This window comes from Ambystoma mexicanum, chromosome 7q (genome assembly GCF_040938575.1).
Source record: "Ambystoma mexicanum isolate Mex_15411 chromosome 7q, UKY_AmexF1_1, whole genome shotgun sequence".
NCBI classification, from domain to species: domain Eukaryota; kingdom Metazoa; phylum Chordata; class Amphibia; order Caudata; family Ambystomatidae; genus Ambystoma; species Ambystoma mexicanum.
Window position 1 is genome coordinate 634,556,360 of NC_090941.1, and position 16,610 is coordinate 634,572,969.

The following is a 16,610-nucleotide window of genomic DNA, read 5'->3' on the forward strand; positions in this document are numbered from 1 at the left end:
ACATTAAATAGAGATGATGATGAGAGGAATTGCATTAGTTGGGCACAAGAAGTATCAGACGAAGAAATGGAAACATACTCGACGGAGGTTAGGAGTTTTATATGTGAGCTAGAAGAACATCCGCCTTTGGATAAAGAAGTAAGATGTTCGGATTTACAATTACCTATGTCTAAGGCATCAGAGCCACTGACACAGTCAGACCAACATAAGGGGCAACCCCATGGTCAGAGGGGGGAGTCCCCATCCTATGTAAGCAGGCTAAGGTCATTGCCAGGTAGACAGCGATGTGGGAATATTACTCCAGCAGTAGACAGACAAATTATGAGAGATGAGAAGGAGTTTGGAGCTTCGCAGTTCCCCTTGTTAGAAAAGGGAGGAGCCAGGCCACAGTGCATACCATGGCCTGAGATGGACAGGGAAAACTTAAAATGTAAACTCCCGAATTTAACTTCCGGCGCTGGAAAATGGATACATGAGTTAAAAAAATGACGGGAGGGAATACATTAGCTATAGGGGATAATGAAGGTCTTCTAATCGCCGAAAGAGCTGATGACGTATGGACACGGGCAGGTTACCCTGGTGTGATTACAGTCAACACTGCGCATGATGGAGCACCATTTAATAACTGTAGAGCAGCAATTCGGAAAGCGCTCCAAGTGCTATATCCAGACACGTCCGATATGGGAGCTATAATGACAAGAAAAATGAAAGAAGGAGAGGATCCGTTGCTATATATTCAAAGTTTTCAAGGCACATGGCCGCTTGAAACATATGAGGCTTGGGGGAAGTCTATACCTGTATTTTATCGTATATTATGCCAAGGGCTGCCAGAGCAGGTGCAGAGACAGCTCAAGAAATTAGTGGGGATAGAAGCAAAACCGTGGTCGCAAATTCAGTTGACCATTGCACATTATTGCAGATTCCTGCAGGATAAGAATCACAAAAAAGACGATGCTTGAAAAGGTGAAGAAGTAAAGTTAGTTCCAAAAAAGTTATCCAAGTATGCCATTGAAGGGGCAATGCTAACTAACGTTGGCAGATCAAACCCGCAGCAAGCAGTACCTTTGGCGCAAGTGAATAACCAAAGACAGTTTGATCAGACAAATAATGGATATGCTCCAAGAGGAAGGGGATGTCGAGGGAGAGGTTGGCAAGGTAATCACGGATATTAGCAAAATAATCAGGGAAGATTTTCAGAATAACCAACAAGGGTTTCAGAATATGCAAAATGGTAATCAAAACATGCAAAATCGGCAGATGGGAAGATAACTGCTTGTATGTTGGGCGTGTGGAATGACAGGGCACATAGCTCATATGTGTAGGAGCCAAGGGATGGTACAGAATGCTCAGTTTTCAAGACAGGGAATGCCAAATCCACCTGCATATTCGCAGCAGAGCGGAAATGGAGTTGTGCAAGATCAAACAGTGCAGCAGCAAGCACTGAGAGTGCAGGAAGCCTTGCAACCACAGCAAGTGACAGGTAATCAACTGCAAGGACAATCACAGCAATCTCCTATGCAACTTCAGCAGAACACAAACACAGAGCAACATATGACATGTTGAATAGGAGATGTCACTGTTGATGAAGGAAATCCATTCATGAGTGATGGGGTGAGACTGTACCCGCAATAGGACAGCTCACTGGGAGACCTGATGTGTTCAGTCCTATCTATTAGACTGAATCCTTGTGAGGAACCAAGGATAGATGTAATTATAGGTGGCAAAGCTTATTTCTTCTTAGTGGACACGGATGCAACACGCCCATGTATACGTGAGGGCACATTTTTAATGTCTGGCGATGCAATGAATTCTCAGGGCTTTACAGGAGCAATGAGTCTAGTTCCTTTTACAGAAGAATTGCCAGTCTCTATAGGAGAATGTGATATGAAGTTGCCACTGCTTTATTCAAGGCAAACACCTGTCGAGATTTAATGACAAAAATGAATATGACCATTTCATTTACAGACGATGGCATAGTATGCTCAACACCGGGAATGCATTATTTAAACATGTTTAAAATGATCAGGGCATACACAGGACAAATAGCGCCTAGAGCAATACCATTGGAACCCGAAGTGTTCCATTATGGGATACACATTCTGTTAACATGGCTGCCAGGTCTAGTAGGCAGAACTATGAGAATACCAGACGAGTTTCTATTTATACCACAGATACCTATGGATGAAGAAGAGGTGCAAATTTTGCCCTTAGCCTTAGAAGCAGCTATAGTCCGAGGAAATATGGCTTTGCTTGATGCAACTGATGATGAGGGTAGACGATGGAGCATAGTATTTTGCCATTGAGGAAAGCTGACGTCACTGATGAAGATTTGTTTGGAGATGATAGATCTGACGATTTTGTGATATTTGAAATGTGCATTACTTATTGGGTCAAAGCAATTAAGAGAGAGATCCCGCGAAGAATGATGCTAGCAAAGAAGCGTCCTCAATATTTTGATGAAGATATGTCAAAAGTGCCAGGTTCAGTATGAAATATTCTTACTGAAAGGAGTTGGGGAAGTGAAGATTAAATTGAAACCAGGAGCGATTTTACCTCAAGCACGACAATATCCCATGTCTCGAGAGGCAGATGAGGGAATTTTCAAGACGATTTCGTCATGATGGACCAAGGTATCTTAGTGAAGTCAGAGTCACCACTTTGATTTACCCAGTGAAAAAAGGAAATGGGGGTCATGGAGGCTAATCCAAGACCTTCACCCAATAAACAAGATTGTCGAGGCCAAGTTCCCTCTAATCCCTAACCCGTCCATGATTCTATGTAATATGAATCCCAGTGCACAAGGACTCACAAGATTTGACATCATTCACTTTTAGACAAGTGCGATTAAAAAGAACAAGGCTGCCCCGGGAGTACTGTGAGTCCCCATCGATTGTTAACAGAGTCCTCCAGATGGACTTGAGCAATATTGCTTTAGAAAGCGTTGTGCTGCAATACGTAGATTACATTTTAGTTTGCAGCAGCACAGAGGAAGAGTGCATACGCAATTCTGTTCAGCTAATGATTATACTTTCTGACAACGGATGTAAGGTTGACAAGGAAAAGTTAAAATATTGTCAACAAGAAGTGTTGTACATGGGCCAATTGATTTCACATGAGGGAAAGAAAGTTACTCCTGGAAGAGCTGAGGCCATTCTAAAAACAGCTAAGCCACACACGATAAAACAGATGCAGAGTTTTCAAGGACTATGTAATTATGTCAGAGCATGGTTCTTTGATTACAGATCGTATACTAGGCCGCTCTTATAGGTATTAAAGAAAGCACAGGCAACGCAAGAGAAAATCGTGTGGAATGAGGCAATGGAAGAAGGGTTTGACGAATTGAAAAAAGCCATTTGCACAGCTCCAGTTTTAGGGAGTCCCAATTATGCAGAGGAATTCTTTTTATTCTCACACACAGGTGGTACTTTTATGACAGCAGTACTCACACAGAGAACTGCACTGGGGTACAAACCCCCTGCATATTAAAGTGGAATTATGGACCCAGTAATGAGAGGTCACTTTCCATGTGAACAAAGTTTAACAGCTGTTGTGTTCGCCATAGAGAAGGCTACAAACATAGTGATGGGATGTTCCATGACATTATTTGTTGAACATGCATTATTTGCAATTTTAGAAAAATCAAAAGGCACGTTGACTACTCAAAGAGCTTCTGCCTATGAGGTAATCATATCGACTTCAGTGATTAAAATAGTCTGATGTAAAATAGTGAATCCAGCTATGTTTATAGCTGAGCCTACTACCGAAGGAGAACCTGTACACAATTGTGCGAACTATGAAGAATTCTGTGATGAGCTCCCTAGAGTTAAAGAGAATTCGCTGCGGGGCAAGAGTGCCTTAATTGACGGTTCTTCAAGGATCGATCAAAATGACGGGCAAAGATATACAGGCGCAGCAGTAGTGAAACATTAGGCAAATGAGAATTTTGAGTGCTTGCAAGTACTCGATTACCATCATATTATTCAGCGCAAGCTGCAGAATTATTGGCGTTGATACTTGCAGTCGAGAATCACGCAGACCAGGACGTAACAGTGTAAGCGACTCGCCTATGTGATGTCGACGGTACATGCAGGATTAGCACGCTGGAAAAGGAGGGGCTACCTCTAAGCCTTATTGGACATGCTCATTAAGGCATTAAAACTCCCGGTGGGCATAGCAGTCGTTAAATATGCAGCTCACATGAAAGGGACAGATTTGATCTTGCGTGGAAATCAAGCAGCTGATGCTGAAGCCAGGTGCATAGCAAATACAGATATAGAAATGATGAATGTTCAAACCATTGATGTGAATGAAAGAATGACTATAATAACAAGTGTGGACGAGGGATGTAATCATATGGCTCAAAGACAGATATTAGAGCTTCAAGGAGAGGCACTGCAAGAAGAAAAGAACTTGTGGAAGTGAAGAGGGTGTTCTTTAAACCTGTCTGAAGCATTGTGGTGACAAGACAGCACTGGTAAACCAGTAATGCCTATAGCCTTATTAAGGATGGCGCTAGAACAGTTACATTACCGAGCGCATACAACTAGGGAGAATCTTGCTGCAACCATTGCTGAGGATTGGTTTGTACCGAACATAATGGAACATGTTGCATTTTTTATGGTAAATGGTATTATTTGCCAGCAATCCATGGCTCGGCATACACTGCGCATAGTGAAGGGGTTCATCCGAAGACCCAATGGTCCTATTCAGCACTTGCATATTGACCATGTCAACATGATACAAGTTTGTAATGGATACAGATACCTTTTAGTTGTACTATGTCCCTTCTCCAGATGGATAGAGGAGGTCCATGTAAACACCCAGACTCTACCTGTGCAGCCAAGTCCTTGGTGCGTGAAGTGTTTCCTCGATGGGGAGTATGTGAAGTAATGAGATCAGATAATGGACCTCACTTTGTTAACACAGTTTTCGAGCAGATCACCTCACTGCTTGGAATAAAACACACGTTTTCTTTGGCTTATCATCTGCAAGGAAATGGTAACTGTGAAAAGCTCAACGGCCTGATAAAAGAAAGAAAAGCTAAATTGAAGCTTACTTAGAAAGAAGGGTGGCTGCACTGCCTACCACTGGCATTGTATGCATTGAGGAACCAACGAGGTTCTGACCACCATCTTACGCCGCACAAGATTGTGGCAGGCAGGTGAATGAGAATGTCTTTAATGCCTCCATCCCGAGTTAGAAGTGATGCTCAGCCAACGTCAGAAGTGTTAGGACTTGAATTGCAAACCTACTTGAACTGTTTAACATCTGTGATTTCAGGACAGTTGCAGACACGAGGGTGTACAACAGTACAGAACAAAGAAGGAAATGCTTCAACAACCCAAACTCCTGAATTTCTATGTCTAAGAATCTACCCAGGAGATAAAATCCTGATCGGTAATCACACAAGGAAAAAGTGGGACGAGCCCCGCTTTCACGGTCCTTTCATTGTCGAGGACTTCACACCATCTGCTGTCAAAGTGCAGGGTAGATGAGCTTGGATCTTCCTGGGTGACACTAAAATCTACGCTGGAGAGACACCTCTGCTTACAACCCACTGCGAAGAAGCTACAAACATCGGGAAAGAACCACAGCACGTGCAGACGAGATTAATGACGAGGAAGAAGGACGCATAACCCGACAAGTGGAAAGCTTGAACAACTTTTAGTGGACTGTGGCTTAATTTGGACACTCCCCTTTTTCAGCTATAAATAAAAGGGTAAAAAGACTCATTGGAACACTCTGTGCATCCTAGTTGCAGAGTAAAAGAAGATCTACATTTGTGAAAGCCACAGTAAGTTATTAACTTTGGACTGAGGCATGCTTAAAGCCATGATAACAAGAAAGTGAGAAAGGTTTATTAACTTTGTACTGAGGCACACTTAAGCCTTGATAAAGAATAAGGATATGCCAAACTTTGATCGTGGACACAGCAATTGGAAAAGGATACAGTATCCCGATTCCTTCCATACAGAACTCTTATTCGGAGTTACTCATGGTGCTACCCAATGATGACCTTTCTAGGCATATACTTATGTATTTTGAGTTGCTTGCCGCATTCCATATTTTATTGTTAATACTGACAATGAAAAGATTGTTAGAAGATTGCTTATAATCATCACTGAAGAATTTTTGAAGTTGCCTAAATTCAGTAAGGAAAACACAAATGCCCCTGAGTTCAGTGAGGAAAACACAAATGCCCCTATCGCCCGACACAGCACATAGGGCCTGATCACGACTTTGGCGGTAACCCTTAAATCCGGCGGTAGCGCTAATACCACCGGATTTAAGGGTCCGTTGAATCAGGGCTTTGGCGGATTTCGCCCCAGCTCTGAGCTGGGGGGAAATCCGCTGAAAGTTTGCGCTATTACCGCCGGCGGGAAATCCGCCAGCAGTAAGAGCGAGAAAATTCCCCATTGAGCCCAATGGGGAATGGGGCATTCCCGAATGGGCTCAATGGGGAATGAGGAATTACTTTACCGCCAAACTCGTGATCCGGCGCTATTGGCGCCGGGGAGTACGGCGGTAGGGCTATTACCGCAGGCGGTAATACCGCCGGCGGTAACGGCCAAGTCGTGATCAGGCCCATAGACTGGTCAGTGGTGTCCTTTCATTTAATTGAAGACTACCTGCATCTCGTTGGAAGACACACGGATGTGGGGACATTTCTTTGAGACCCAAGAAATACTACAAATTTGAATGTGATCCTGGAAGGTATCATAATTCAGGTAGCAATCTATTTGAAAGAAATCACAGAGCTGTGTAGAAACTTTCTGCCGAGGGACAGATCGAGGCAGTGACTAAGACCTAAAACTTTGTTCATGCTGTCAGGGAAGCTACAATGTCAAATTTGAGGCATCGATTGGGAACTGGTTAATGAATCAGAATTTATAGCAGCTCGCAGAAATCATCTTTTTTAATGATAAAGGAACATCTGCACCGCGACTGGTGGAGAAATTGGTTCCAGAAAGCAGCTAGTTGATCAAGGACGAATGCTGAAGAAGACAACAAGATTCCAGAAGCAATATAAAAATGCAGTCTCATTAAAGAAGTGTTTTTCCTTCCTTAGCATAAAATGATCAAGATGGCTAATCAAAGTAGCACATTTGTGTTGCCCCAAGAGGATAGACATTCAAATTGTCCCAGAAGTAGATGCTTTCGCATTACATATCATTGCATTGTTTACACATGTATTGTGTTCATACTCATATTGCTTTCACTGACAGAACTGCTTTTTAGGAGCACATGATGCAAAGGTTCCTATATATGTGTCTGAGCAGAAGGTAAAGGTTAACGTGGCAACTACAAAGCAATCCAGGCCATTCAGAGTCTTTCCCGTCCCTAGAAGAAATGGATACCTGAGATTGAAATGGATGTTATTAGTAATACATCACACACAGCACTTGTTTCAAACACAACTTTTGAACGCCGTAGACTGGGTCAGCGGAACAAGCAAAATAAGGGATTGTCAAAGGTTGGGCATGCAGACACATCTGGTCCAGTGACAAGAAGCCCAAGCACAAGTCCCACAAGCGATGATAGCAGAATCTATATGGCCATTCTTGCTGAAATTTCTTCTACGCAGATAGCCCGGATGGATTTTCCTGCAAATCGACCAGCCAGAAGAAGTTATACTGATATATTCAGAGATGTTGTTATAGAAAACTACAGGAAGACTTTGAGAATTAAAAGAAGCACCCAAGAAGACAATTATGAACTGAATGAGTATCTAGACAGCACAGCACACTGTGGTAACAACATATGGTAACAACACATGAAAGAAGTTGGAAGAAGGACGTCAAATGAAGACTGCTTCTTATGTGCACTCCTGCCATGCAGCATGGGGATGTCAAAGATCTTCATAGCAATTGAAATTGATGTCCAGACAGCTCATTGTGTTTCGCACATGGCACTTTGCAAAACAAGAGGTACATTTATGGGAAGTGATGCTTCCCTTAAATGGGCAACTGAAAACACAGATCCAGATGAAGATGACTACATACAAGATATAAAGACAAGAAACAGAGCCCATGCGAGAAATGATGTGATCAGATATGAGAAATCAGGATTGAAAGGAATTGGCATTAGATGGGAAGTGAACAAAAAACTTGATGTCAAAGGAAAATCTGCAGAAGAAGCTCGCAGATGGAAGAACAGAGGACAATTGCAAATTTGGTGAACAGTACTATCACCAGATCGGTGGGAAAAGGGAGTGGTGATCTGCAGAGCATGGGTAGTTATCGGCTGTTACCAACCTACTATTGATATAGTACAGAATGGATGCAAGCCATTATGGCCAAGACTTACTAAACTACTGACATGGGTCGAAGACAGGGGAGGACCATTGCAGATAGTACCATTAGAAAGTTCTAGGTTTTGCTTCAGGAACAATGGTACAAGAAACATGGGGGAAATCAGAACTGTGGACGAATATTCGATGCACCATTAATGGTGCATGGAACAGCAGTAATCATGGATCACTTTTGGGCTTTTGGATCAAAAGCCTACATCAGACTGCCTAAAAACTGGGGAGGAATTTGCACATTGGTGAATGTCCATGTTTCTGCTTTAGTTTTTCCTAAAGGTGACCTGAACATTGATAGTTTTCCAAAAGCAGATGCTCATCTAAGAAAGAAGAGATCTGTGGAACTGATAAGTCGAACAAAGAGAGAGAACTACTTCTCTGCTAAATCAATAGAAGCCTTTGATGCTATCCCATATGACCACGGGCTGTTCAGCCAGACCTCATCAGTGTTCATGATGATCTTTATGCCAAGAATCCAGGTTGGAGGAAATACCAAGTGGGTACAAATCACTAGATAGGAATTGCTGCAGACAATTAACACAACTATAAAAGGATTTAAGGCAATCAGAGAAGTATTGAGAGCTGTAAGACTGATGGCTCTCCAGAACAGGTATGTCCTGGACATGATTACAGCCATGGATGGAGATGTTTGTGCTACAATTGGAGAATCATGTTGCACATTTATAACTTCTCACGATGACGAGAATGGAACTTTGACAGAGGCCATAGAAATGCTGACGAAACTCCATCACCAGATGATAGTAGAAGTCAAAGATATTGCTGATGCCAGCTGGATTGGATCACTCTTCTCATGGGTTCCACAATGGATAGCAGATATGTTCAAATTTCTTGGAGCCTTTCTATTATTAGTGATGCTTGGATTTTGTGTGATAAAGATAATAATCTTGCAATGCAAGAAAACAGCAAAGAAAGCTATAGGGATGAAGATCATGATCGATGTTGAACCAGGATGGAAGTATAAAGACTTGACTGATGAAGAAATCAGAGACTTTGTGAAGTCTATTATCCATGCACCCGAGGGAACGAAGTTCCTGTATCCAAAGGACCACAGAAAATATGTGGGAAGATGGATCTACTGCAGTCCAAGTGGACAGTGAACGCTCATGACATGGAACAAGGATGTGCATGTGAAATCTGGTGGATGCCTGAAGAGAGTCATAAAAATATGGGTACCTAAGAGGCACTTCTTCAAACCAGCATGTCTAGGGATAGAAGACGATGTGAGAGTGGTTGATAAACTGCCCAGAGGGGGGAGTGTAGAGGAGGAGCCAAGTACCCCCATTCCAGCTACCCCACCTACATTACCTGAGAAGTATGAACCAAAGTATGTGACATATACTACAGCAATCAGAAAGCAAGAAGAAGAGCAACGACTCTATGCAGTACCCATAAGAATACCTATATCTAAAAGAATATGGGAAGTGAAGTATCCCTTAAGGAAACCTTACCTACATTCAAGACAATATGATGGCCATTTGAACACGATTCCTGATGAAACAAAGAAACTGAATGAGCAGGATGAATGGTGATGTCATACGAAACTGAATCAACTCCATATAGAAGATAACCAGACCAGAGAGGCAGACGATTCATGAAGAACAAAGAGGTACCAGGGATAAGTGACATCTTAGGATCAAGATGAAGAGACTTATGCCATAAGCATGATGAAGATAGTTAGTTTAAATGTGTACAGATGCAATGAAACGCAAGCAGCAAAACAATCATGAATCTAGCCAAATGCTTATAGTGAATAGATCGTGGCAAGCGCCAACATATACATTTACATATATACCTCATAGATACATATGGATTGAATAAAGAATGAATGTTTCCACTGCGTATATAGCAGTCTTGAGCAACGAGGAAGGCCTCATTTCAGTGTTGTAGTTACAAAAGAAAGTGAATTAAACAAAATATATAGCTAAGGAGTTGGATGAGCCAAGAGAGCCAAGGTCTTATCAGAACTAGAGTTGGCTGACATTAGATACAATTAATGTGAAAGAACAGAAGCTCCTGTTCAAGAAGGTCAAGTGAAAACAAAAGACGTCAGAGGACTATTGGAGAATAAAATCAAATACATGGAAAGGCTCAAATGGTGGTGTCCAGTCACATGATGGAAGAAAGTTGGACATCTGAGGAGATTACACCTAAGCATGGAAGCCAGACAATACCCATACTCCTTAAAAAATCTCAGCGAACAGTACAGAATCAAGGCCAACTTCAAACACTAATTGACACGGACCCATTGAGGTGATGATGGAGTGCACTTTTAATTGGTGGGAAGCTGGTATCAAGACAAGCTCACCCGCATCTGGTTGTTCAGTCTCACGTAGGTGGAAAGTTACTGACAGAGGTTAGTAGCCAACCAATTGTAGAGGACCACGTAGTTAGGTGTCCTATAATTTGTGTAGCCAATGGGACGTCATAGATTTAGTGACGTTCAAAGTGGCCATTATGAAGGGAGGACTTAGTTGCCCCACCTGATGTTAAGGATCCAATTATTTCTCTTTGTTACTCTATACAGATATAACACCTATACTTAGTTATTCAATTAGAACCAATCCCGCTTCCTGTTAGGTTTTAGAAGTTTGCCACGTAGGATGACGTTGGTAATGACGCAGATCAACACGTCAGCGGTGACCAATTTTGGGATTAAGTAACCCATCTTTTTTATGCAATGATTGAGAGTTGAGTATCGAGCGATTGCTGATGTTCACTGTACTCCCTGATTAAGTTACTTGCATTAAAACAGACAAACTTTTGTCAAGCTATTTTTGTCATCTGAATTATTGATGTTTGATTAAAATCTGCATCCTCATCCATCTCTAGGGTATTGCTACTCATCTTAAAGGGCTGGAAGTCTCCAGTTCGCTTTGGATAAGGGCTAAATACTGGGGGACATGAGAACTGGAAAACCTTTCAATGTGGCACCCTGTAATATGTTGGAGGCCCCTGGCTTCAGCTATGGTGCTAGTGGATTGGCACATATGCACTCAAGACAAGCACAAGGATGGATCACAATTAATCCCACTCAAGACATTGTAGGAAACTGGATTTGTATGTTCCTAGAACCACTGTTTGGCGTGGATCTATTAGGCAGCTAAGCGCTCTTCGCTCCTCGCTGGTTTGCTTAGTTAGGAATAGTCAATGGTTACAAGGTCATCTGAGAATGGAAGGTGGACAAACAACAGCTGCATCACCTGCATTGCAGATTATCAGTAATTACTTGAAGGTATCCTAGGACATAGTGTCAGTGTTGTGACGCAGTAGGAAATAAGCTGAGTAGTGTTTGGGAAAATATTGAGCAGAATTGCTTTCACAGCTCTTTGGATGAAGGTTTTCTTAAGTATCTTAGCTAAGAATGACAGGTTCAACACTGAGCCACAATGTCGATCTGTACTAGATCAGGAAGCAGCCTAAAGAAATGTCTCACAGTGTTCCTTCAAGGAACTAGTCCTGCGGCTAGTTAGGTGGCTTGGCCAGTGCCAAGGGGAGGCGTTAGCCCGTCTCATTCTGAACTGCATCTGTAGATATGGAAGGTTTTTGACAAAACTTAGTTGTTACCGAGTAAAGTTCAAATAAATAAAAAATAAAAATAAAAAAAAAGAATGGGGCATTTTGCGTTCCAAGAACGGTTCCTGTAGAAAAGAAGGAGAAGGAGACAGTCAGTTGTTGGGGTTAAGGATTGTGCATCCTCAACCTCCAAGAGGAGACATATGAATACGAACATTTGATGGTTTAGTCAACTCACCAAATGAGAAGATTCCTCATGTTAAACCTAAATACAATTCCTTAACATCTGAGAATAAAAAACCTTTAAGCTGCATCTCGAGTCTTACCGTCTCATTGATAACCACTCAGCTTTGTGACAGATCCAATGGCAATGCTGCCAATCTTTGGCAGATGTGCCATTACAAATAGCCAGGCTCATGCATAACTGCACATTCAGAACTACAGGAAAGTAACAACAAGCTAAAAGAAACCTTCACCTTCAATGCTCCATCATTTTGGGTGGTACCTGCTCCACAAAAGGTCCCCAACACTTTTCAATTCTGCAAGGAACCCAAGAATCACTGTTTCATGAAACAATTGCAACACAACTGAGAACATAGTTACTTTTCTTTTCTGTATTCCCCAAAATCCCTGAGCTGTCTGTCTGTAAAACTCCTCTAGGCTGTACACTTTCACCTTCCTTAGTGTTTTTCTGCAAACTGTCTGGCATCTATATCTGGTCTCCATACAGTGCTCTGTTTTTTTCAAAGGTAGGCCTACACTGTATATATACACCCCAGATAAATGTTTAAAAAACATAAGTGCAACATTTCATTTCTGCAGTATTGCATCTATGCAATGGATTTGAAAACTGATTACTCACAGCCTTTGAAGTTTCTGCAATCCAACAAATGCTCTCTGGGATACAATTCTCAGGCAGTTGTTTTGTAGAAATCTGGGAGGAATATGGTAAAATCAAACAATAAATGTAAAACATTTTTTTAGACATTTTATCTGATCAGTTAACATGGACCTTTTAGCCAGTGAAAGCTGCTCAGTTCAAGTGACATGGATACATAATTAGCAAAGAGCTAGCAGAAAAGAGATTGCATTCTTATTGAAACAGCAGCAGCACAAAGTAACTTTGTAGAATGAGATACATTTGCACGTACCCATTGAAAGGCACGAATATTGAAAACTATGTTATAATGTCTTGACATAAATTTACCAAATATTCAGCAAAAAATAGCAAATACATTTTACCAAAATGTAAGGTTTGCTCCTGCACCACTCTGCAGTGATTTGTGGCATAGACTGGCTCCTTGTGGTACTTGTGGTACTTCATTCCCGTCAGGCATTTGTGATTAATTTCTGCTACAGCAAAACAGTAGTGTGGAAGGTTGTGCAGTTAATTTCCAGTGATTATGATTAATTGAAAACGTTCCCCACAACATATATTTTTTTATTATAGTTTGTCTTCCTGTGTGAGAGAGTGTATGCCCAGACCTGTTTGCCATTGTTTTTCTGTGTCATAACAAACCAAGCTGCATTTCACTGATGAGACCGAACGAGGCAGAAACATGTCTGGGGTTGCTTGTATTTTTCAGCAGAGGGGACTGTAGGGAATTCTGTATCTGGAGGTTACTTTTGCCTTATGCAGGAGCGTGCAACAATGAGCAACAATGTGTCTATGAGTGTCATTTGCTAAGACATGGGCAATTGGCTCAGTATTATATCCTTTTTACATGGGACACTTCGGCTAGGAAAATGCTAGACTTATTGTTAGAATGAGCAGACAAAATGTTGTCACTGACAGCTCAGAAGCACCAAGCGCCACACTCCATATATCATGAAATAAACAGACCACGCAATAACAGACCAGACATGTTTTTCACATGAATTCTCTCTGGCATTTATCTTCCCTTTACAAAACAGAATATCACAAACACAGAGAACACATTAGCGTTTCATGTCAAAACACATGCCAGAAAAAGGAAAAAAAATTAAATCTAAATGCAGCTTAGCAAAATACAGTTTTCATAACCTGATGCCTTTATAATCATAGTACATAGGCATAGACTTTCTCAATTACCCACCAATTTCCCTACCAATTTCCCATCAAGACAATAGTTCCCCTTCCGCTCACAGCAAAACTGTCTATATTAGAAAACCTGGCAGAGCACATGAATTTTTATACGCAACCTTGTAATATAACAGATACTTAGCAGGCTTAGGAACTCTCACTTTCCACCAAATTATTATCTGCACACAGAAAACAAAAACATCTGTTCTCAGGTGCATGAAGAGGAGATGGGTTTTTTCCATTGTGCCTAATCTGACACTTCACTAATAAGAAGAATATTACCTCTAAATAGATATGTATCTTTATTTTTTCACTTATGCTTACCAAGATTTAAGCAGCACTTTGTCTGCAGGGCCAGCAGGGAAGTCTCCTATGAAGCAGGTGTCTCTCTTCCACTGACAGATCCCTCTCGGAAATCAGCACAGATCCCCCAGCTCCCTACTTCTACAATGGGTCCAGCTCAGGATTCAGCCTGTGGTTTCCCAGGTCACAGCCAGCCCATATCTCTTAAAATTTTCCTTTTCTCTTTTCTTCCTTCTTCCATTCAAACCTTCTCTGGTCAACCCATGACACCCTCCCTTCCCTAGCTTTTAAGTCTCCTTCTGTTCACCTTTCCCTTCTCCTACATTCCGTATGGATGCTTTACTTCTTTCAGCCCCTATTCTCGGATGCCACTCCCATGCCATCATGCAACCATCACCTCCCCTTTCTAGCCAATCCTCCAGTAAATTTCCAAAACCCTTTCTGCTTCCCAACAATAAACTGTATGCAGCACTAAATCCGGATAAATGTGCAACAGTTCATTCTCTGTTTCCTGTATGAACAAAGGGCTGTTCTTGCAAATGCATTCTTCTGCCTCATTGTGCTCTGCCTCATGTTAATCACACTGCAGAACAACTTTTAATTTGTGCATTTATTTTCTAAACAAATGTTGTGGTGCAAGTTTATGCAACCCCCAGTTTACAGCTGGGCTACGGCATAAACCCCAGTCTAATTACTAATTAGTTTAGTTTGTTAAAGTTAGATGTTAGTGGATAAGTACTTATTAAGGTTAATTATTAGTATCCTATTAAGTTCGAATGATTCTAATCAGTGCCTCACATCAGCACTAAGTCACACACCTAACACCAGACTAGCACTATTTGTGCATAGTGCACATTACCCCTATTTAATTGAGCTGCACTGCTAAAATCAGTGCACGGTTGAAATGTGTGCACCTATTATGCCTACATCATCCCCCCTTTGTTTCTGTAAGGAGCTAAATAAACAATGGTCTCCACAGAAACATGAATCCGAGCTACACCACATTACACATGTAAACCTCAGGCACTAGTTTGTTTATGACCCAACAGCAAAATATCAAGAGTTGTCTAAATTACCAATCATTCACAAATTTCTCCTGGCATCAAACATGTGAGTACGCATTTTACAACTATGTTTCATTAATAGGTTTTTTTGTGTCTTTGTTTGTTTTTACCAAGCTTAATAACTCAACAATAAACCATTACTTCATATAGGTATGTGGTCTATTAAACATTGCAGCAAAAGTAATGGCAATTGACCACAGATTTAAAAAAATTAGCAAACTAGTCCATTCAGTCAATAAATGCCAAGGGATAAGTGTCAATACATGTGCATACCCAGGAATACATTTCAACCAGTGTCCATACCTAGGAATAAAATGCCACAATTGTTGATAGGTCAAAGAAAGATAGAGGTTAACATAATGGGAAGAATATTAAAGAAGGAATGGAAACAGAACTCTTTTAGACCGGTGGTGGCATATCCATCACAAGGCCCAATGCTGACCCCAGCAATTTTGCAACATATGTCTGTTTGTCCGACAGGCCCATGTCCATGCCACACATCTCATCATAATATGGGTGCAGGTTTGCACCTCCTACAACTGGGCCCCCTGTTTACGCTCGCCAGTTTGTTTATCTTCTCCCTCCTTTTTGGGTCGAGTGGACTCCAGTGCCGTGGACACCTCCAGGGTCCTTCTCCATTGACACCCGGCTCCAGGGGCGCTGGTGAAGGAAACAAGTTAGCAATCTAAATCAGAAAAGAAACAGATAGGTTAAGTATTAAGCAACATATTATTTTTATTAATCCCACTTCCCTTCGCAACCACTTGGAAATATGTTCATTATACAACATATAAAAATACAATATTTAAAACCACATCTCCCATTGCCACCACCTGGAAACAAATATGTGCATTATACAACATCTCAGTATTTTTAATTCATTTTTATCCCCTTTTTTTAGAATTTACATTTATACTTTCATGCACACCTACTTACCTGCTCTGATGAATCCCTTCAAAATAAAAACGCCAGCTTGCAGGAACTACTTACCTTTTTGCTTTACTCACCTTGATTTTGATGGAACAGCTGCACTTTTCACTCTCTACTGGTTTCTCCAGCCTGTTCCAGTCTTTTAACCTCATGTTTATGGTGAAACAGTTTTATCTGATTTACGTGGATAACTGGTTCTACAGACACACCTACTTCCTTCACCATCATCCTGTAGACAACAAGTGAAACCTTGTGTTACGCTCACCTGGTATCCACGGGGACGCCACCCAGCTGTGGGGACCCTGGTATCCTTCTCAGCCGCTCCCAGGTATGATCAGTGGAGAGGTTCTGCCTGGAATACAGGTGGCCAATGTTCAAGACTGGGCAACTGGGGTAAGAGCATCCCAACACC

General features: G+C 41.5%; 1 protein-coding gene across 1 annotated transcript in view; it reads right to left on the reverse strand.

Annotated features, from left to right (window-relative positions):
- RXFP2 (relaxin family peptide receptor 2) overlaps nt 1–16,610 on the reverse strand; it is a 1,759,299-nt gene that overhangs the window by 827,432 nt on the left and 915,257 nt on the right. Inside the window, exon 6 of the mRNA XM_069639740.1 lies at nt 12,702–12,773. Coding sequence (XP_069495841.1) covers nt 12,702–12,773 — 72 coding nt within the window. The remainder of the gene's footprint in view (nt 1–12,701; nt 12,774–16,610) is intronic.